Genomic DNA, 22,107 nt, shown 5'->3' on the forward strand with positions numbered 1-22,107 from the left:
CCACTGAAAAAGCCTGAAATTTAAACTGGAAGTGAAAAATTGAGCAAATAGACAATAGATACATTGAATTTAATTTCATTCTGGCCAGTAATTGTTTAGATGCCCTGATGGATTTGTCCTTCCCTTTTTACTCATTATCTCAGGAATGGTGGCTGAAAATCTGTCCTTTTCTTAACAAGGAAACATAGTGGTGTTCTCTTTTAGGGCCAACATGGATCCTCCTCATTGTCCTCTTTGTCCCCAGCACCACCTACCTACCGATGTTTACCATGTACCTACACATACATGGTAAACATCCTTGATTTGTCCCTCCACCTCTCCCTTTCACCGTTTTCGTAACCACATACAAGGACATAATCTGTAAGTGCTTCAGTACTTCACTGTGCCAGGTGGAAATCTTATGTGCGTATGTGTGTATCTGCCCTCTGCAGTCAGATATTACAGGATGAGATACAAGTGTTCTGCTCAAAGCCACTAAAAATACAATGTTTTTTCTTGATCTGGCTGCTCCAAATATATTTCAAAGTGAGTCCAAAGAAAGTGAAAGCTAAATCTGTGTTTGTGTAAAATTCTCAGATGTTAAATAGAAAATGTGCAGCCTTTCTGATTCTCTATCTCTGCATACTCTCTCCTGGTGGGAGGCATGGGGCTTCTGGTGACCTTGAGTTATTTTTAGTACAATGGGGGCACTGCATACCTGGAGTAGTGCCAAAAGAGACACACTGTGGAGTGTGTAGCTTACTATTACATGTTGTATACGCTGCACAGAGGAATACTGTCTCACAGGGAAAAACCTTAATGCTGGGCCAGCAAAATTCAAACCTGCAGTTTATGGAGACACATGCAGAAGCACTTCTGTAGTGCTGGGGCTCAGGCTGGTATTGAATCAGGCAGTTGGTCTATAAGTGCTGGTCGTTTCAACGAATGGTGAAACAATTGTGTGGTTAGCTTAGATGATCCTCAGGTTTCCAGTCTACATGGCCATGTGGTTTCTTGCCCCTTGATTTTTGGTGATACTGTCACATTCCCACTCCCAACAATGTTAACATCAGATCTATGAAACTGAAAAAAGCAAGAGTCAAAATTATCCTTTGATGATCATCCAAATATAAACCTACAATAGAAGTGAACATATGAAAAGTAGCCCAGACACTGAAAGAGGACAAGACAAGACCTGAACACATGTTCATTTCAACACAGTTTATTTACATCTTCTCCATACACCTCATAGTCCGTGTGAAGCCTTGGCATCTGCTATTGCATGTTGCTTTAAGATCATAACGTCAACAATCCTCTCTCTGTACTTGGAGTCAGTTCTTTCTGTTTCAACTAACACTCAAGCCTTCAGACTTCTACTGAGCAGGTCCTCTGTCCAACCCACCATGACTTTGCTCCAAGTGCCTCCCAGATCTGGGCTTCAGTCGAGAGGGCCCTGGAAGATTAGTTTGATATGGCCCTGCTCCCCTGTTAACCAGGTACCACAGAAGGGGCAGGCAGCATGGAAGGCATGGGTGCCATGGGGTAATGGGATCTGGCTCCACCCCACCACTGTCTTTTCTGAACATACATGGCCACAGGGGCAGAAAGCATGAGTGGGCGGCCCGGCATCCAGGTACAATCCTCCCTCACAGCCCAGCCACAGTGGCACATAAGGGCCCACTCGCCGACACATGGGGCACTCTCTCTCCCCAGTGCTGGCTGGCACTGTACCCCCTGGGCCAGCAGGACCTTTCTCTTTGCGGTAGCCCCAGTTGTGGTAGCCATGCACATGCCCACAGTTGACATAGACCCAGGGTTGCTTCTTATCAACAATCTCACGCTGGGCCAGGCTGGGGAAAGCCAGAGTATTGAAGCCCACGGGACACTGTGGTCGGGCAGCATTCAGCTCCTGGCGAAGTGATTCCAGTTGTTTGAGAGTTGGGGTGTGACGTAGTCCGGCAGGGGTTCTCCACAGCAGAGTAGCCCCACACAAATCAATCAGGGAACCATCCTGTAGAGTATTGGACTCATTTTCAACCTTTAGAAAAGTATAAAAAAGGTGAAAATATCAGGGGAAGGATAAAAAGGGAAGGAACATCAGTTTCATTTTTTTTAGAGGAATGCATTGACCCAACCTTTTCTCTCCAGAAACCCATCTAGCCCATATTGCATATCTGAGGGCAAGTTTATTTATATACCACAACACTGACAATGCACTGTTTTCTGACCCCTCTGATGAAGTAGATTGAATAGCAGTACACATATGTCTTGTACCTGTTTCCAGTTCTGTTTACCTGTTCCTTTGACAGGGAAAAATTCTCTACTTCTGTGGCCATTGTCTATCCAGTCTTTGGATGACATACATTGGAAATCAGATTTAATTCTGTTGTGAAACATCTCTTATGTTTGTGTTGAAGGCATCAGACAGACGCATCAGGCATCAGGTCAAGACAGAACAGAGTAGTGCATAATACATAATGCTGCCAGGTTCTGTAGAAGTACTTATGGTGAGGTCTTATTTTCTTCTATTTTACATGCCCTTACACTGATGTATTACAGCTTTTTGTCTGTATTCTTTATCTTCATTTTACTGAGATGAACCAGTTTCTAAGAGACTGAGATTACTGTAGGGAGCCTTATTGATACAAACATGGGAAGACCATCAACCCTACTTTAACTCACCAGTTTTCCTCTCTGTTGAGCTGAGCGGGTCTCCCTCAGGGCAAAGACGTTTCCACAAACTGAGATTTCCCTCCAGACTCCAGGAGCTGGCTCAGACACAAACTCCCCTGCTGGATGCATCACCAGCACCCCATTGGTGGTCAGACCATCCATTAAGCCATCGGATGTCCTCCATTTGGCAGCCCGCTCCTAAGAGACCACCCCCCACACAAAGGTACAGACACACAGGTGCAGTAGTTAGGGGGATGATGGGGAGGTATGAAGGGACAGAGGTGACTGGCAAGAAAAACAGCCAATTATGCATTTGCTCTGCTGCTATATTTAGCTCGGTACAGACTCACAAATGTACTGGCTAATGCACAGAGATGCACCCATGCATAAGAATAAAGCTGCTGCTGAGAGAGAAAAATGAGGCATTATAGCTCCAATGGAATGAAACAGCAGATTTCTGGCATGTTAAGCTTTAATTTTTTACAAAAATTTTTTCAAGGCCTGGATACTGTAAAATGCAGCCCAGAGAGTGGAGGAAAGAATAAATGTTATGTAGTCCAGTTTCAAGTTAGCCAACTGGCAGTTCAGGCTGTATTAACTAGTATGCTTACATGACTATTTATAATTTGGCTCACTCTTTCCCACAAATCCAGAGAGCCATAGCGACTTTTACAAAGCTTTGCTTTTATAGCATCTTTCAGGTCACTGTTTTGGTCCATCAATCTTGTTAGAAACAGTGACTGTTGTGAGGTCTGAAGAAAGGAGGGGGGGGACCCCACACCCCTCAAACTTCAAAATAGACTGTTGCCTCCAACAGAGATTTTCCAGATCTCTGGTAAGTGCCATCATGGACCCTTAACTGAACCTGGCATCCGAAAACCCTGCTTTCCCAAAAACAATAGATTGCGGTCAGTGCCACAAATCAGCATGAACCTGCCTAACACCACAGAGAGGTACCACTTCTCTGCCCTCCACTTGGGTTGACCTTGATAACATTATCAGGCAACGGACATAAATTGCCGCTCTGGAATACATCCAAATCTACAAGGACATAAAGGTTGATATAATAAGAAATAGGATATTCTGATCAAGTAAGAGACTACAAAAACGCCGAACTGACTTCCCTGCAAGAAGAGGACTTCATAGCTGTTTGCACCGTTTTTCTACGAGCTATTTGGCAAAGATAGAACTTACACCGGACAATGAACTATTCCAATCATGCAGCCACAGCACCACCTGATGGCGAACCATCGGAAGCAATGGCGTGTTGCCATAACACCGTAACCTACGTACTTGGATTCCACTCATAAATGTCTGAGAAAGAGAAAGGAAAGACACTGCACTTCAACACAAAGGTTTGTTTGTTTGTTTTTTTTTTTTACTCAGATTCGGGTGTTAAGTAGATTAACAGCAAGCCGCACTTGAGACAACATTGCCACTGAAGAGGGACGAGGCAGACCGACTCTCAGAGCTCTCCTCCCTCAGACAGACTCTCCCTAAATGATCTGCCATTCATTCGCCCAAATCCTCAAGAATCATCAGTCGCTTGATTAGCATTGCCCTATTATGTCATTCCATTTATATATTCGAGCTCCCCTGTTCCATGTAGTTCTGCTTTGATCTGCACCTCAATATAATGCACGTTTTTGACGTATCCCTTGCTAGTTAATAAAAAACCAAAAAGAAAATTTAAGCCTTTGTTACACTCTTACAGTAATTCTTACAGTAATTTCTTTTTAGTCAATCCACAGTAGATAAAATCCCTCCCAGACTGAGACTGACGAGAGGCAATAACATACACAATTATAGGCACAACAGTGACTGTTGATAAATGGCAGACATATTGGTTGATGCAGGTGCATCAAGGTTGCAGGTGCGTGGGAAACATCAAGGAACAGAAACAGCAAAAATAACCAAAGAAACTGTGTGTAAGTGGGCAGGAAACCCTAGGGCCTAGGCAATATCTGGTGAACATGCAGACCATTGAAAATGTCTGAGGACATCTTGTGGCCAAAAGGAGATGGCGAAGGATGACCAAAGGTTGACAGCAGGAGCCAAAGAGGAAGTTGTTTTCAGTGTAAAAGATTAGAAACTACCTGGATTAACCTTTGCTACCCTATTTTCAATTCTCAGCTGAAGTGGTAAAAAAAACATAGCACTAAACATTTAAAATGGGCAATCTGGAGATTTAAACATTAACATATGTGTACAACATGCTCTGACTGCATATTAACTAGTAACACAAATGATTTGTTTTTCTTCACATTGACACCTTATCAAACATTAAGAGTACAAGTGCGTGAATCAGAAGCCTTTTGAATGTTAACTCAAAGATTTGAGTCAGACGAACTGAGATAATTTATTCCTTTGTTTAATCTCCATAGCAGATAACTTCCTGCCAAGATGGCTCCAAAGACACAGTGCAGAGTCTTCACTGAGGTGAAGAAGAACTGTACAAATCTGAGGGAATCGTTTAACTGCAATTTCCCAGTCTGGGATAAATAAAGTATCTATCTATCTATCTAACTGAACAACATCTCTATCAATGAGTCTAGTTTCTTTCTCCAGTTTTACAAAGAGCACTTTTGTCAGAAGAGCTGGATTCAGGTTATTGCAAAGGAATTTAAAGCATTTATTAAGTAGAATTAGAGATGATGAACCTATCAGATCTGTGTGTATGTGCATGAGTTGTCATGGGTCCCCATGAATCTTGCATTAGATAAAGTCATGATGTCATAGTAGTTTCTCTTGCCCCACCCTGGCAGCTTTAGCAGTGGTTGCAAAACAGTCACATCCAAAGGAGAGATGGCTAACTGAGGAGTGAAAAATATAGGTTATTTACCATTATTAAGCTCACAATAAATCTTTTATATTTCTCATTAAAATTTTGATTTGACTTTTGTAGCTGCTTCTAAAAACTCTTTAATTTATTGTGTAGTTTTAAAGATTTTGTGCCGTGTGACATATTTAAAAATAGGACAGAAGAACCAACGATAAATCATGAGCCATTCCCAACTGACAATGGGCAAGGACATTGCCCAACCTGGACAGGCCTTTAGTCTGACGTATAGACACAAACAACCACACAGACTCACCTTCTCACCAACAGTCAATTTAGCGTCACCAATAAACTTTTGGACTGTCGTAAGAACCCACACACCCTGGAGGGAACCCACACAGGCAATGGGAAAACCTGGAAGTAAGACTTCTTCGTTCGATCCTATTCCTCCACAGCAGTGCCAACAGCAACAGCTGTTTCCTACCAACTGTGTTGCTGCTGTGTGTATTTGTGACATAAATACAGCATGCATCGCATCATTATCATGGCAAATTACACAGATGAACACAACAATACAACTCAACACATATATCTGAATGAATTTTGGTCAGTCGGATGTTATCGGGATTGGCTTAACCTATGACTATATTTGGTCAAAGCAGCTCTTCCAAGGTATTTAGAGGTAAACAGATAAAATTGGTCATGTTTACAAATGATTACGACTACTCACAAATCCTTCCTCTCCTATGAATGTGTGTGACCTAAGGCCAGGTCACATGCACCAACACATCCTTGCAGCTATGGTGTCACCTGTGGGCGGCACAGTCATGTCCCTGCTGTTGCCCTCACTACGGATGCTATTGTTGCTATGGTGACCTTGTGAATTTAGCAGAGGGAAGCCTGGCATCCAGGGGGCAGAATACTCACCCCGAGGAAGATGTTCTTGGAAGAGTCAAAACCAGCGGCGTAGATGCGAGCTGTGTAGGGAGCGCTGCGCTCACACATGATGCGGCAGGCATAGCGGGAGATGGTGCTCTGAGCTGACTGTCCTCCACCACCAACCCCCTCCCCTGCTGCACCACCACCCTGACTGTTGCCACTGCCCACTGTATCCGTCACCACAAAGTCGATCATGCTCTCTGTGGACCGGCCAATCTACAAGAACCGGGAAGAGCAATTTAGTGCTGGTTGCACTTCTTGTATGGAGAAGACCCTCATGAAAACTGTGTGTTTTGTGGACCAAATATGTCAAACTAGAGGCTTATAATTCCAGAGCAAGTATTTAATAGGTGAACCACAGCTGAGGCAGACATACAGACCTGTCCAAGCTCTAGACAGAGATGTCTGACAAATCTGCTCACAGATTAGATTTTCTACCTCAGAGTGTCAGCTCAGGGCTGATGGGTTCAGTTAATGCTCAAAATGCAGGAAGTAGAATATGACTGCTGGCCAAATTTTAAAGGTCCATACTTGAACTTGAACGAAACGGCTAGCTCTAGTGATGATAGCCTAGTCAGCCATCAGATCTGAGCCAAGGAGCTTTGGAGCCTCTATTTATGAAGTGATATATTTACATTGTGACAACTATCAAGACATTAAGTTCTTGGGAAGACAACTTATGAGTACAATTTAAGTTTTTTCATGGTCAACAAAATAAAATAATCATTGAATTGAAATGCATATATACTTGGCAGCATCACTGTGTTGAGTCAGGATTTTAGCATATCATTCTAGGCCTACTGGGCAGTTCTTTTGTCCCACCTCATGCTCTTGCATTCCAATAATATTCAAAATATTGGATCTCATTAAAAGAGATCTCAGAAATTTAAATCTGTTCTTACAGAAAGATGATTTATCAATTAACAGGCACAAACAGTCATGTAGATGACAGATGTAATAGATGTTATAGAGGTAACAGATATTCCAGACATAACAGATATTATAGATATCAGAAATTATAGACAATGGATGGTTGTGTGTGTGTGTGAGAGAAAGAGAAAGAGAGAGAGAGACAGCCTGCAGACACTGACCTGAAACATATCTGTGTTGGTGTCATGACTATACTCCACGATGACAGAGTGGCTTCGTGACAGTGTATAGGAGATGCTGTGCTGGCTTTTGTTGCTGAGTGCCTGCCAAGGGATCAAAAACATTATCCGGGTCATATGACAAGGATAGCTGGGGCTGTCCCCCAAGGAAGAACAGCACAGAGGACACTTCCTGTCCTAGTTGTCAATGATGCTAGATACAACCCTAGCGTCATTGACACACATCATTTATAAAACATATTGTTATGATGGAGAAAGCTCATCTAATGTCAACATATCATACATTTTTAAGAATATTTAATTTTAAATAAATGTTAAATTCTAAGCATTGATGCTTTGTTGAGCAGTGATAAAACAATCAGAGTTAAGATTCATAATCAATGTTGAAAGACTGATTTGGTATTTGAACATTTTGGTATTAAATCCATCAATAGCTAATATTTACTGTTCATTTGAATTGATTTGTATGTTTCTTTTCTTCAGTTTCATAAAGTTGGGCTAAGTTAACTGACTGACATTTAACTGACAAATGTCTGATTAAAATATGACAAATGTCATGAACACATTTTGTCTCAAAATATATGAAAAATATTTTCCATCACTTAATATGGGTTTGGAGAAATTTCATCCTAAATTTTGAAGCCACATCTACTTTAGTTTAACTTTCCCAAATTACTGTGATTTAATTTTTTAAGAAAAAACTTTATAAGAATTAAGTTGCAAGACAGATATACTTCATTGTCAATTTTTCTCGTATTGTGGACGTTCTGTGCTATAAAACCAGGACTATGACTGCTCACCTTTGACACCAAAGGTGTTGAGACATTATGGATAACATCCGGTTTGACCCCATTGGCTTTGGGTCTCTTGTAAAGTGCCAGACGACTTCTTCTGCGACCCTTGTCCCCATTTGCCAGTGACCCATTGTGCCTGTAAAAGACCAAAATCTTTTCGTATGTCATTGTACATATACATTCCTCCTCGATATTGATATTTTAGTGATGTTGTTTTAACACCTGTATAAAACCTGACAAGGTCTTTTTCCTGAGATAAAAGTGTAAATAAGCCTTTGGTTTGCTAGGCCAAGAAAACCATAACAGCCCATCTACTTGGCTAATCACTAGCATTTCAAGACTTTTTTCAAGCTATAAAGCTTACGTAAAGAAATTTAGTAATCAGACTGCTTAAATTAGCATGTGGACATGGGTTGTCCCATGCCCACATGCTAATTTAACCAGGACATGAGTTGGGTTGGAAGTAAATGAGTTCTTCAAATCTTTTGTATGTTTTGAGGTAGGTGACCAGACTCCAGCTTGGTGCACAGGCAGACAATTGGCTTTCTGAGACGTTTTGGGGGCTCTTAAGTTAAAATAGTGTCCAAAAATTACAAAATATTGTATTGTGCATCTGTTCAGTTGTGTATTTCAGGTGACTGGGAATGGTCCCTTTCCAGAAACTAAATGAACACATGAGGACTTTTGTAATCATGCAACATGAGACTATCAGCTTGCATGAATCTAACGCTTCACTCACATTCAGATCTAAAATTGTGCTGTGAAAACCTACAGATTTAATTCCCAAAGAAAGAGATGAAAGGTAAAAGGAAAAGACACACACATATACCCGAGAGCCAGAGAAATACAACAGGAGTCTAAATTTTTCATTCAGACTTCATGTGTTTGCCACAGATACCAACTACTAGATACTAATACTACCGGATAAATGGGGTCCTGTAACACACACGTCATGCATGCATGCATACAGTACAAAGACAATGTACAATAGCAGATACACTCACCCCAAGACGATAAGCTCGCCATACTTGATGGGCTCCTTGTCCTCAGTGAAAACCCCGTTGTGGGGTTGTGAGCTTGTGCTCAGTGGAGGTGAGGACTGGTTCTTGTTACAGGTTGGGCGCAGCTCCAGAGATGGGGGGGGACACAGCGCCTCTGAGCTTCCCTCCAAAACCATGCCCACCGGCCACAACTGGGGCTTGCTGCTGGGGAGGGGAGAGTGGAAGAGAAACAGAAAATCTTTGTTAATAAATAAAGAATTCATAAATGTTACTTTAATGCAATGAAATGACATGAAACAAAACAGTTTTGGGATGTGCAGCAGGATTGACATGACCTATGTGCTAACATTTAGCAAACCTTATACCTTATATGTTAATGAGGTGTGAATTGTCTTCATGTTTTCCATAAAGGTCTATCTGGGTCAAATACACAGATTAAAAAGTGGCTAAGAAGTCTCATTCATGTGACTAGGAGCAATGTCTGGAAAGCCATAGTTGTGAGGTCCTAGTTTTTTCCCCCATTTTATTTTGTAGTTTTGTGATGTCATGTCGTTGTTTATTTTGCTTCCTGTTTCCTCCCTCCTGTGATTGCTGGCTCCGCCCTAATGTAATTTACCCCGTGTCCCATTCCTCCCTGTGCATTTATACCCGGTGTCTTTCCAATGTCTTCGTCAGATTGTCTGCAGCTTTCTGGTGTTAGTGGCCCTGTGTGTTTATTTGCAGTGTTCATCCTCTTTGTACCTCTGCCTGTATTTACAATCTCCTGGTTTTGACCCTCGCCTGTTTTTTGACTCCTGATCCTGCCTTGTGTCTTCGTACTGCTGCCTGAGCTGATTGCCTGCTTGTGTATCGAACCTGGACTGTCAATAAACCACCTCTCGCTACTCATTGCCTCTGATCTGCTTTGTGGGTCCCAGTTTGTCTGTCTGGTCCTCACAATAGTGTTTCCTCTAGTTGTCTGGTCTCTGCTGTCTCATTCCTGCTTTACAGCTACATTCTAATTCATCAGCTGAATAAAACCCAAGATCAAACATCCTCATTTGTTATATTTGACTCAGATCAAAGTTTTTCACTTGTGTTTTGGGGTTTAGTGCCCCGGCCCGTAGTTTATTATCGAGTTTCTTTTTTGAGCCTCTTTACTCCTGACCAAGCTTAAAATATCCTGATTGAGCCGTGGAAAGTCTCTTCCACCCATAACTTGATATCCAAAGTAGAGTTGAAAGGGCATTGATTGGCCCAGGCATTAAATCAAATCAAATCAGATTTATTTGCATAGCCCCAAATCATAACAAAGTTATATCAAGGCACTTTACATATAGAGCAGGTCTAGACCAAACTCTTTATAAAATTATTTAAAGAGACCCAACAGATCCCCCGATGAGCTAGCACTTGGCTACAGTGGCAAAATGACACTTCCTTTAAGAGGCAGAAACCTCAGGCAGAACCAGGCTCGGGGGGGGGGGCAGCCATCTGCCTCGACCGGTTGGGTTGAGAATGGGAGAGAGAGAGCGAGAGAGAGAGAGATGGAGAAAGAGAGAAAGAATGAGAGAGGCGTGGGTGGGAGGGGGGTGTAGGCAGCATGAAGTTCATGGAGATGAGCTGTAGTATGGAGGTGACACAGTATTATTATCATAAAATGATTTATTATTATAAAGCTGTCTGTCACCAGCATCGGCAGAACTATGGAAATTCATACTGTGCTTCCTGGTGACAGGTCTAAGTGGAAACATAAAGATTAAAAAGCATCTGATCTAAACACCACAACTCATAAAATTGAAAGAGCAGCAGTTCCATCTGTGTTAAGCTATGTCTTTTATGATAGACAGCTGTGTGTTTAAAGACAAAACCCAGAAGAATTGACTGATACCTCAGTTTTGTGATGGGTTCCTGGGATGACAAGCAATTTCTGACTCAAAGATATAAAATAATTGATATCAGTCAAGCTAATAATAAATGTGTCTAAAAAACATATGAATACCCATTCCTGCAAAAAGGTATTTGCGATGCATGTGGCGACTGCTCGCACCCATAAGGCCTCTATTCGGACAATGGACTGTTCAAAGTTTAGTGTACATACACAATCAAATGTATATGTGCTGTTATATAAATTCTGATGTGTGCCATTATTACGTTCAACCAGTGGTAATTGTGATTAATTGATGTAGTTGTATGAAGGCTAATGGGTGTGTAAATATTTTGTTGTGCTTATGTACAATGACAATAAAGGCACTCAACTCAACTCAACAAATGTGTGTTTGTGTGGCATGTGAACTTTGCATATTCTTCCACAAGGTTGTGATATGTTCTGGATAAAAATACTAACCTTGAGTCAAGTTTTTATTTTTAAATATGGAAGGTCACAATTTTGAGGGTCATCAATTCAAAGACGAAATATGGTTCAAACCAAACAAACATGATAATTTACAGCCCTTCGTCATCATCACCATTTATGGCCCTTCAGCTTTACAATTACATTTACATTAGTATCCAATAGTTATAAAATAAAATTCAGGACTATCTGGCTGAATGTGTGTTGCTGCAGCAGCAGAGAAAGCCTATCTTCGGCCCTTGTGACGTTGGCTCTTCTGATAATTGTCATCCTTGGCTGAAGTGCTTTCTAGTTGCTGACATTGGGCCTTTATGGAGGAGCGAGACCATCCTAACAGGACTGGATGGACATAAGTGATCAGGCCTCAGCCACAAAGACAAACTGATACCTGCATCTCTGAATACTTGCAATTCAATCAACCCAGGTTGATGAGTTACATTTCACGATTGAGTGATTTGGAGCCCAGAAAGAAGGAGCAGTGGAAATGAGGAGGCCTTTCCTCTTCACAGGCTCACACAGCGAAGTATATAACCATCAATTGATAAACCGCCACAGCCAAGGTTCTTAACGGAGCCCAGAAAGTGTGTGGCTTTCACCTTAACAGCAGCCACCCAACCAAAGAGAGGGGTGAAACAGCCTCATAGTCACTGCCTAGAAATTTTTTATGAGCAACTCTGACAAATGAAACAAAGGGCCTTGCATTAAAACACCCTGGCCTCAACATACAGCTGTAGAAATCCATAAAACACCAATAAAATGTCCAGACAAGCTTTCTATCCTTTTTAGCACTAAATGAACATTGCGCTAAAAAGAGTGGGATGATTTCTACCACTGACTCATTGTGTGGATATTTTGACATTCATTTTACACAAGTCAAACAAAGCTCAACCCTGTCTCTGCACTCAGGTTTGAAGCCAGCTCTTAATACTCAGGCCTATTATTAATCAAAAGTAGGCGAGACCACCCACACTGTGGAAAGCTATTGGTGCAAAAGCATGACAAAGACCTACAAGCTTTGTTCTCCCTTTAAGCAGATTAGATAATCATTCTGGGAGTGTAAATGTAACAATAATCAAAACACTGTCCAATGTTTAGACTTGCTGTACTTCCTTCCTGTTTGATTTTTCTGTCAGTGTTAAGATGAGAAGAAAACCTCACCATAATCAGATGATGGATGGCAGGAAGCAGATCCTGGCAGCCAGTAGCCATTTCATTACCCTGGCTCTATGCTGCCCTGGCTGGATATTGAGTAGTGAAAGTAATTCAGAAGAAGAGGCAGAGAGGACTCAGGGGAGGCTACATGGAGAGAGGTAAATGGTTGAGAAAAGGAGGGTCAGAACCAGGAGAAAAAGAAGATAGGGAAAGGGATAACACTGATGTTTCTGGGAAACTTCCTGCATCATGTTGGTCCTAACAGTGGCTCTGTAGACTAGGGTCTATATTCTTAAGTGGCATTTATACCATCTTGACCTTGTTCTTAATCGTTCTCAAAAGTAATTTCACCTCAAGGTTCATCACAAAGCTAAACAAACTTGATTACAGAGCAACTGATTGTTAAGAAAGAGACCATGTGCGGTGGTCAAGATTAGAGGTTTTTCCTCAGAGATAAAATAGAAAATCGTCATCATTTATTAGAGTCTAAAAGAAATCCTGTGCATCTCACATATTGGATCCTTATTGTCAAATCCAAACCATACTGGAGGGATAAAAAAAAAGAATGAAAAACAATGAATGCTATACACAAGTTCTGTAAAAGTGTATTTTACACCATGAATGAAAGAGGAATCAGGGGAATCATCATCCCTCCTACGGAATAGACAATAGCTTCATAGATTTTTCATTATAATTGTGGACTCACTCCTCTTTCCTCAGTCTCCATACTGCAATTAATGGAACTGAGAAAATAATCACTAGTACAACGCATAAAAACTAAAGAAACAGGCCTGCCAAGGATGATGAAGATGGGAGGAGGAGGAAAAGGAAATGGGAGTCAGATTTAGAGGATGTATCTGTGAGGATGATGAAGGGAGGAGGGAAACGAAGAAGAGGAGAACATGGTGGAATGTGTGTATGTGTTTTTGGGAGATTGTGTCTGCAGGCGCATGTGCAGAAGTGGCAGGCTTGGCAGGGTGATAGATTGCCTGTTTTGTGCCACGCATTTTCTAATCAAGATGAGAGAAAGAGAGCGAGAGAGAGAGAGCAAAGGAGGGAGGAGTGAAACAAAGAAAAGCTGTTGGTCTGTCTTACAATGCAAGACAAAGGAAGCAGATGATAATAAAACAGAAGAAAAGAATTGAGTTCAGAGTGAAATGGCTGCAGGAGCTTCTTGGAATGTCTGAGCATACTGACCTTGTCCATTACAGTATAATATAAGGAAATTTATTTTAAAATTTTTTAAAAAACAATTAAATTCTGAAATATTACAAAGTGGTCTTACTGTTTTACCTATCATTGTGTATTAAACCTTGTTGTCATTCATTTACTAAATTCAGTTTCTCGTGTTTGAAGATCTGTGACTAAAGTTATTATGATACCTCCTGTTCTGCTGTTAGCCCAACCTCATTTCATTGCTTTGTTTACACTGGAGTAAGTGACAAACCGCTGTTGGCAGCAGCATCACTGAAAGCTGCACATCGAATCAAAGAATCTGATTAGAATGGCTAAGAATTGATCCCAAGCATAACTATAGGTGCAAAAAAAAAAAATAAAAAAAAAAAAATCACTCCATCTATTATTCTTGTGATCTCTAACCATGATGCCAAAAACCAGTGTTATAGCCAAAATCAAACCAGACAAAGCTGTAGATCTCTGTGCACTGCTGAGATAAAGTCTGAGAACAGGACCACAACAATTAGGACAATTAAAAGGACCATAAATAAAAAGTTGAGAAGAACCAAAAGAAGAACCTGAAGCAGTTTCTCTACCTCTTTACACACTACATTACAGCATCTGACCACCTGTAGCTGGGATACTAAACAATATCATGCTAGAAGTCGCTCATGCTAAAGCTTACTTGCTAAGCTTGCTTTGGGCCAGTCAGAAGCTCTGTTAGCCTGGTTTGTTGCAAACCAGATAAGGTGAGACATAAAGCAAGCAAGCAGCTGTATGCCTGCTGAACAAAATTCAATAAAAGTGTTTGATGAAACTGTTGATGAGACTTTGTTTGGTATTAATTAATCATACAGTGTTTCTTAGCATTAACTTCAGGGAGTCAAATGCACTGTCTGTAAAACTGTACATAGTATTGATGATTTGGACAATGCAGTGTCCCATTTTCCTACTGCATCCTGTTGTTCTTCATCCTCTCACTGCCCACTCCAGGGGAAGGGCAAGTGAGTGTGGAGTGTGTGGGAGACAGAGGGTGAGAAAGGAAGGGGAGAAGGAGTCAAGTTTGTCTCTTCAAGAATAAATGAACAGAGCTACATATATTACGGTTAACAAATGTAGCTAATAATGGTTTCACTGTGTGTTCAGAGTCACTGGATGTGTAATTTTAATCAGATTGTAACTGTAGGTTGGTTGTGTATGTTCCCATCTTTGAAAACATCGGAGAGCCTGAGAGCATGTCTGCTCCATGTTACGTAACATTTCATATTGTACAAATCCGAAAGGGCCAGTGTTAACAACTTCCATCTTACCCTCCCCCTGCCAAAACCAGCCTCCACTCTTTTATTTTCCTCCTCACAACTGGTTTCATTCATGTTTTTGCTTTAAGTCACATTTGCTGTTTTTTTTAAGGCTTTCACTTAAACCAGTCACATCTAATGAATTAACATTAGTTCAAATTCAATGTTATTCTTGTTATTTTATAGTCATTTTTGAGCCACTTGATGCATGGTATTTCTGAATCACTTAGTGCTGTATTTCTTATTAATTTGAAGAGAGGCATCTATGGTTGCCTAGTTACAGTGTATCAATGAAAATTGGAGACACACAAATGCATGGAATAAACATGCCAGTTTGTTGTGATATAACTGTTGTAGTAGTATCTCTGTATTACACTTCCAAACACAAAGGCAGATACCTCCTATAGTTCCGCCTTACCCTCCCAAATAAATACATATCTTTCAAGCTGCAAAGTCACAGTTTCATAAACTGACTGAACCCATGGACATCACTAAAGGCTGGGTTTCCTCCTTTGCGTTCCTCCTTTCCTCCAGGCCTTTACTGCAGCTGTCTTCAGTTCTTGCTTTCTACCTTACGTTTTGTCCTAAGCAAGTGCTTGATTGGGGTTGAGATCTGGTGATCGACTTGGGCATTGTAGAATATTCCACTTCTTTGTCTTAAAAACCTCCTGGGTCACTTTGGCAGTATGCTTTGGGTCATTATCCATCTGTACCGTGAAATGCCATTCAATCAACTGTGCTGCATTTGGCGGAATCTGAGCATAAAGTATATCCCTACACTTCTTGCCTTTCTATTTTTGAGGCTGATTAATGGTTTGCACCTTGTGGTGATCCCTCTGTATTTGCTCTCACGAAGTCTTCTCTTTATGGTAGACTTAGATATTGATACAACTTCCTGGAGAGTGTTCTTCACTTGGGTGGTTGACTGTTGTCTTGGATATCCAGGCCTTTTTGAGTTCCTGAGCTCACCAGTGCGCTCCGTTTTTTCAGAATGTTCCAAACTGTTGATTTGGCCACTCCTCTCTCTATCTATCTATCTATCTATCTATCTATCTATCTCTTTTTTCAGCCTGAGAGTGGTCTGCTTCACTTCCATTGAGAGCTCCTTTGACTGCATGTTGTGGGTTCACAGCAACAGCTTCCAAATGCAAATGCTACACCTGGAATCAACTCCTGCTTCATTGATGATTACATAGCAAAATAATTACTCACACCTGTCCATGAAACAGCTTTTGAGTCAATTACTTTTGGGCCCTTGAAAAAGAGGCAGCTACATTTTAAAGAGCTGTAATTACTAAACCCTTCCTCCAACTTGAATCTGAATACCCTCAAATTCAAACTGGGAGTCTGCACTTTAAGCCCATATTGATTATATAAACAACTTGTTGTTGGACTTGTTTCACTGTCCAAATATTTCTGGGCCTAACCACATTTGTTATATATTTTCTCAGATGTCTGGAAGCTCCCACCTAATGCAACTATTTTGACTTTGCAATACAGAGCTGCCATTACTACCTGGGCGATAAAATGATAACGATAATTATTGTGAAATAACTTTTCCTCGATAGAAATATGATATGGTCAGGAGAACTCATTCCATCTATGTTTTGACAGACAACACGAACAGTCAATGATAATTAGAATAGCGCCGTGCCGATCACGCAGCTTGAATAGAGTTACAGCCATGCCAGGCTAGGTTGACACACACATAGATGATGTAGCTGGCTTAAACGAAAGCACACGTGCTTATGTTTTGGCCACCAGTGTGTTAGGAGTGGAAGCGAAATTAGTGTTATGGCAGAAAACGAGCGACAGTCTCTCCGAAGAAGACACCCCCAGGCTCAAAAGACGAGCACGTTGTTGAGAAGAAAAGTCAGAGGAATTCGGTAGCGTGAGGATAGTTTGGCTATTTATTTATCTAGTAGTTAGTTAGTTAGTTAGTTGACAAAAAACCAAAAAGGTTTTAGTCCAGTTTTAGCAAAAAAAAAAGCAAAAATTGAAGAAAAGGTATGTATGGAGAACAGAGAGCACATAATTTTCATGAGAAGAACACAATTCCAATTGCTAGCTTGGGGGTGGGTTAGGGTTAGGGTTATCATCCTTTAGAGTTGTATTGCAGCCAATGGCACTGGGAACATTTCATGGGTAGAAGGAAGAACGGGTTGATTAATTTCAAACATATTTTGGAAACAAACATAACACGATCTGTAAAAAACAAAGAAAAACCTAAAACAAACCTGAAGTTAAGAGAGGATGGCTTCTACAACTGGATAATAATGTGAAACACACCTCAAAATCCATGATAGAAATTTTGTTCTTTACTCTCAAAATGAAACAATAGTCCCCATGTTTCAGATGGTGTTGAGACAGGCAATCTGACACCATGTGCAGTTGTAATGACCGAAATTATATTCTTATACTTAATATTTATAAAAGGGACAATTAGTTGGATTATTGTTGGCCTGCAACTCACAGGATTACGGAAAAGATGTCTAAATGATGACAATGACCCAACAATTAGTCTTTGGTGCTGAGATCCTACAACTCAAAACTCAGCTGAGAGCTCAGAGGCACACATATGGTTCCATTGTGCTTGTTGCTATGCAACATTAAGTATGAAAACAGCTTGTGAGTTGCTGAGCAGAGCATCATGGTCGAGGATTGTGATAACTCACAATAAGTCAGAATTTTTGAATCAGACTATTCCTGAAACTAAAGAACATGGGTAAAAATACACAGGCTCATGTCACCTTCCCATGAAATTCTTGCCACTTGTTCAGTAAATTCAAAAGAATTGATTAGATTTGCTATTGCGCGGCAAAATCATAAAACAAAATAAAATAAATCTTATCTTTGTCTGATTTTATTTTTAATGAGGAGGAGAGGATATTCTTTGTACCCTTAACAAACTCCCTTTCCTACTTTTTCTACCATTAAAGTGACTTCAAATCGAACCAGAACTCAAAGAACTACTTCACAACAACTATGACTATTTTTGTTTTATTTCATATCTCTCCTTTCTGTTCCTGCAGGCTCACCTCCTCTCAGTTTGACCTAAGTCTCCATGAGAGCCTGACAGGTGGGTTGTTACTGTGTTATCTCATCTTGCTGACACACACACGCACACACACACACACACACACACACCAAAAACTGTGGCTTTGCAGATTGTGATCGTCTCCTTATTTTAACTCTTCTTTTTGCAGTTTCATAATTTCGCAATCTCTTCATGTCAGACACGTCCATGCTGTGCTTGTGTTTCACATAGTTTCTATCTCTTACATATATTAATTTAATTAGTAATTGCTCCGACCTATAATTTCTACAGCCACATAAAGAGAAAGCACCAGTTCTTCTGATACCTACCACTTTCAAGTCAATTTGAAGTACTAAGATATTTCTGCCGTTCTGTAAGAAGGAAATTTGAGGCAGTGGAGAAGCTTGCTAGCACTTGTGCTACATAGCTACACCTGTTGGTCAGGTATGCTATCACAGTTGTTTCTTAATGCTTATCTTAAAAACGTACCAAGTTCAGCTTCTGCCATTACTACTAATGTTGACAGCTTGCACCATTATAACAAAAACGAATCAAATTGGTCATATTACTACTACATTTACTGTTATCATTGCTTCATACTATAATTCTGATACTGTAATGGCTGCTGCAACAACAATTAATATTATATGTGTTTGGATGTTTTGTGTAACTACAGTACATTAGTAGACAGGGAAACACTTGGGCAAGAAAAACTAATTGTGAATATTACTTTGTTGGTAATAGGGTATGTTTGAAGTTAATAAACACAGGAATATCGCCAAGATAGCCTATCCTTGATGACATTAGCTAAGATTGGCAAGACTGGCAATTTGTCAAACAAATAGCAAAAATATTCACAATCTGACCCATATATAGTACGGTTTTAAGATGGGTGTTAAACTATACCAGAGGGTAACATCCTTCATCTGCTTAGATGTGACAGTCTATGGGCCAGAGCCGAGATAAGGAGAAAGGCCTATGTTGAACCAGAAGTTTCTTTATGTTATCCAAGAAGTTCAAGTGCATTGAACTGAACACTATTTCACTGAAAATGAATGTAACTTTCAATATAATGTTATTTGTTTTTCAAACAGGATTGATTTCCATCTCTGTAAATATTTTAAAGTGAGACTGTTCTAATTGTAACATTGCTTAGACACCTCATAGATAGACATCAGCACAGAGGTGGATGTGGGACCACACTGACTGTCAACTAGTTTTATGTATTTTAAGGCCACATATCTGTAAGCAACACCAGCCTTGGTGACTTCAGCAACACTGAGGGTCTACAGTGCGCTCCAGGCCCAGTGTCTTGTCACTTTGCTGTCATTTCATGGCACATTACTCAGCAATCAAGAAAACAGTTTGATCATGAAAAAACACTACCCTCCCTAAGCTGTCCCTCTTTCTGTGACGCTCCTGGAATACTCTCGAAGCTGGGGAGGGTTACATGAAAACGTTGATGCGCCAGAATTGTTCATATCTGGTCAAGGAGGATTCAAACATGGCCTCTCTCTCATCGTATTATTCCTGCCCTGTCTGCGGATTGCAGCGGATTGCGTTTTCCAAGGGCCAAGCTGTTTGGACCGATACGCATTTCTCCTCCTCCCTGTTAAGACACCATGATGAAATAACGTGAACGCATTTTGCCGTAAACAGGTAATGAGAACAGGAAGAGAACGCGTCCACACAAAACATCTGTTTTCTTCCTCTTACCGGGAAATAAACATGAGTGTCTGGGTTCGTACACAGGGGGCGAGCGCGCGCGCGCACGCACACACACACACACACACACACACACAGAAGTAAACAATAAAAGGCTCACAGCCACTAATAAGAACACAATCTGTTCACATCACTTACCAATCAATCCACCTGATAAAATGACGTCAAACTGAATCAAGGTGACAAAGTCAACATCCACTAATGAGGAGTGAGTGTAACCTCCATCCCTGGAGGAGCAGCGGTGTAGACAACAGGCCAGCTGGCGCCTCCCGCCACCTGCTCTCATCACACATACACACACAGGCTCGTACCCGCTGATGTTTGCCAATGGAGGTCCGGGAGCGGCTCGACTCTGCTGTATTTCCTCTTCTTGGATGTGGGCTTGTGCAGGGGTTCTGTTAGTCACCGTACGGCCTGGGAAGCGTGAAGACGGGGAGCAAGAGAGGAGAAAAAGAAGATGAAGTAAAGGAGGAGGAGGGCATCTGAAGCATCGTCTCCCCTCCGTTCACGTTACACCGGAGACTGAGACACGTTCATTCCCCTCGTCTATAAAAGCAGACAGCCCGAGGACACGCCCCCTCACCCCCACACTTCCGTCCACACCTCACCTCGCAACGCTTACATTTTCAAATCTCGAAGCTATACTGTCACCGCGAAGAACACATTGTCAAGGAAATTCGATTCAGCAGATGCCATTCGCTGAAACCGCTTGTTAAAATATCCAATTATGTTGTCTTTAAGGGATGCTCGTAAATTCTGGTTCCAGATTTGCTGCATTCTAGAACTTGTCCATTTAAGCCTAGACTCATACAGCGCTGCACAGCCCTGACATCACAATCACCTGTTCCTTCCATGAACAACCAATAAGATTCATTCTCCTGTGGCTGACTCCAGAAAATAAAGACCAGCTTCTGATTCTGATCCAGGTTTTTTCAGCAGGTTCATCTAACTAATGAACCTGGCCATATTATAAGGTTTGAAACATAAATACAATCAGCATAAGTAATAAGCTAATTTTAGGCTAAAAAGCCACTACACCATGATCACATGACTTCAACATCACCACTGCTCAATTTCACCTCGATTAACCAAGTTGTGAAGTTGTTACATTTTGTCCTCTCATCCAACCAAAACCCTAAGATCTCAGCATAGGGGAGGAGGACAAAGAAACCAAAATATAGTTTTAAGGATTCATCCTGCTGCACTCTAAGGCTAAAACCAGGAAATAATGGAAATTAATTTTAGAATTTCCAGTTATAACCTTAAAGAAAAGCACATAAGAGGAGAAGGATCCACCCCAAACCAGTAATCAGAATCAAATCAAAGTAATTTTTCATTTTAATTATGTTACTTTAACCTGAATATGAATGCAACATATTGTAACACAAGACGAAGTTTGTCTCAATAGCTAGCTTTACATTAATGCATGGGTTAACAGCACCACACATTTATTATAATATTAGACAAAATATTGATATTGGAGAAATATGAACAGCCAATTCCTTTTACCAAAACAGAATGCCGTAGAAGGCTAATTGAGACAAACAAAATGTTGACAAAATGCAGATACATTTTTATGAAATGAAATTACACAACAAAATTCTCTACCCTCTGTTATGGTAGGCAGGTCACTGTGTGTGGTCAGGACTCAATCACATGGTAGTCACTCCTTATAGCATTTCTGCCTTGCCTATTTTATTTGTATTTTATCACTGTGCAATTACATCACTTTGTTCAAATTCAGTTGAAATTTTTGAAAGGTAGCATTTCAGTTTTAATGTTAAGCATTTTTGTAAAAGTGTTATTGGCATTTATAAATAACTGAAATTAATGTTACCAGCAAATATTTTATTTTGAGCAATCAGGACTGTTCACGTCTCCACAAGCAGTTAACAATCCTTGATTTAAATTTACCTGTACACTATTACAGGTCAAACGCAACCATGTTGTCAAAAGTATTTTTCTAGTCAAAATTCATGCAAATTCTTTTGCCTCAGATGCAAAGGTGACACATCATGCACTTTAAAAGAACTAGAAAGGCTCTTTACTACTGAATATATTGACACATTTTCACATGGTTCCACATTTATCACCCTGAAATCAGTGTGCAGTTTTA

The 22,107-nt window shown here is 40.7% G+C and overlaps 1 protein-coding gene across 3 annotated transcripts; it reads right to left on the minus strand.

Moving 5' to 3' along the window:
* Window positions 1-1,205: 1,205 nt before the first annotated feature.
* Window positions 1,206-20,495, minus strand: LOC115058606 (E3 ubiquitin-protein ligase pellino homolog 1-like). Of its 3 annotated transcripts, none has more exons than XM_029526017.1 (7): window positions 20,303-20,495; window positions 9,278-9,475; window positions 8,280-8,409; window positions 7,462-7,563; window positions 6,359-6,586; window positions 2,662-2,850; window positions 1,206-2,017 (listed from the first exon to the last, which is right to left on the minus strand). In XM_029526017.1, the coding sequence occupies exons 2-7, from the start codon at window positions 9,448-9,450 to the stop codon at window positions 1,418-1,420; spliced, it is 1,422 nt and encodes a 473-aa protein (XP_029381877.1). In that variant the 5' UTR covers window positions 9,451-9,475; window positions 20,303-20,495; the 3' UTR covers window positions 1,206-1,417. The 3 variants fall into 3 exon arrangements, with proteins under 3 accessions (XP_029381877.1, XP_029381878.1, XP_029381879.1); XM_029526018.1 differs by having other exon boundaries at window positions 9,278-9,478; XM_029526019.1 differs by lacking the exon at window positions 20,303-20,495 and adding an exon at window positions 20,130-20,281 and having other exon boundaries at window positions 9,278-9,478.
* Window positions 20,496-22,107: the final 1,612 nt, after the last annotated feature.

The sequence above is a fragment of the Echeneis naucrates genome, chromosome 18, assembly GCF_900963305.1.
Source record: "Echeneis naucrates chromosome 18, fEcheNa1.1, whole genome shotgun sequence".
Classification (NCBI taxonomy): domain Eukaryota; kingdom Metazoa; phylum Chordata; class Actinopteri; order Carangiformes; family Echeneidae; genus Echeneis; species Echeneis naucrates.

Bases quoted from the DNA above. Each gene is read 5' to 3' on its own strand.
- LOC115058606 (XM_029526017.1), bottom strand. From the start codon at position 9,450: ATGGTTTTGGAGGGAAGCTCAGAGGCGCTGTGTCCCCCCCCATCTCTG. The intron at 6,587-7,461 runs GTCAGTGTCTGC...CGGTTCTTGTAG, and splicing joins CCAACACAGATATGTTTCAG to ATTGGCCGGTCCACAGAGAG. The intron at 2,851-6,358 runs GTGAGTATTCTG...GTGGTCTCTTAG, and splicing joins CCAAGAACATCTTCCTCGGG to GAGCGGGCTGCCAAATGGAG.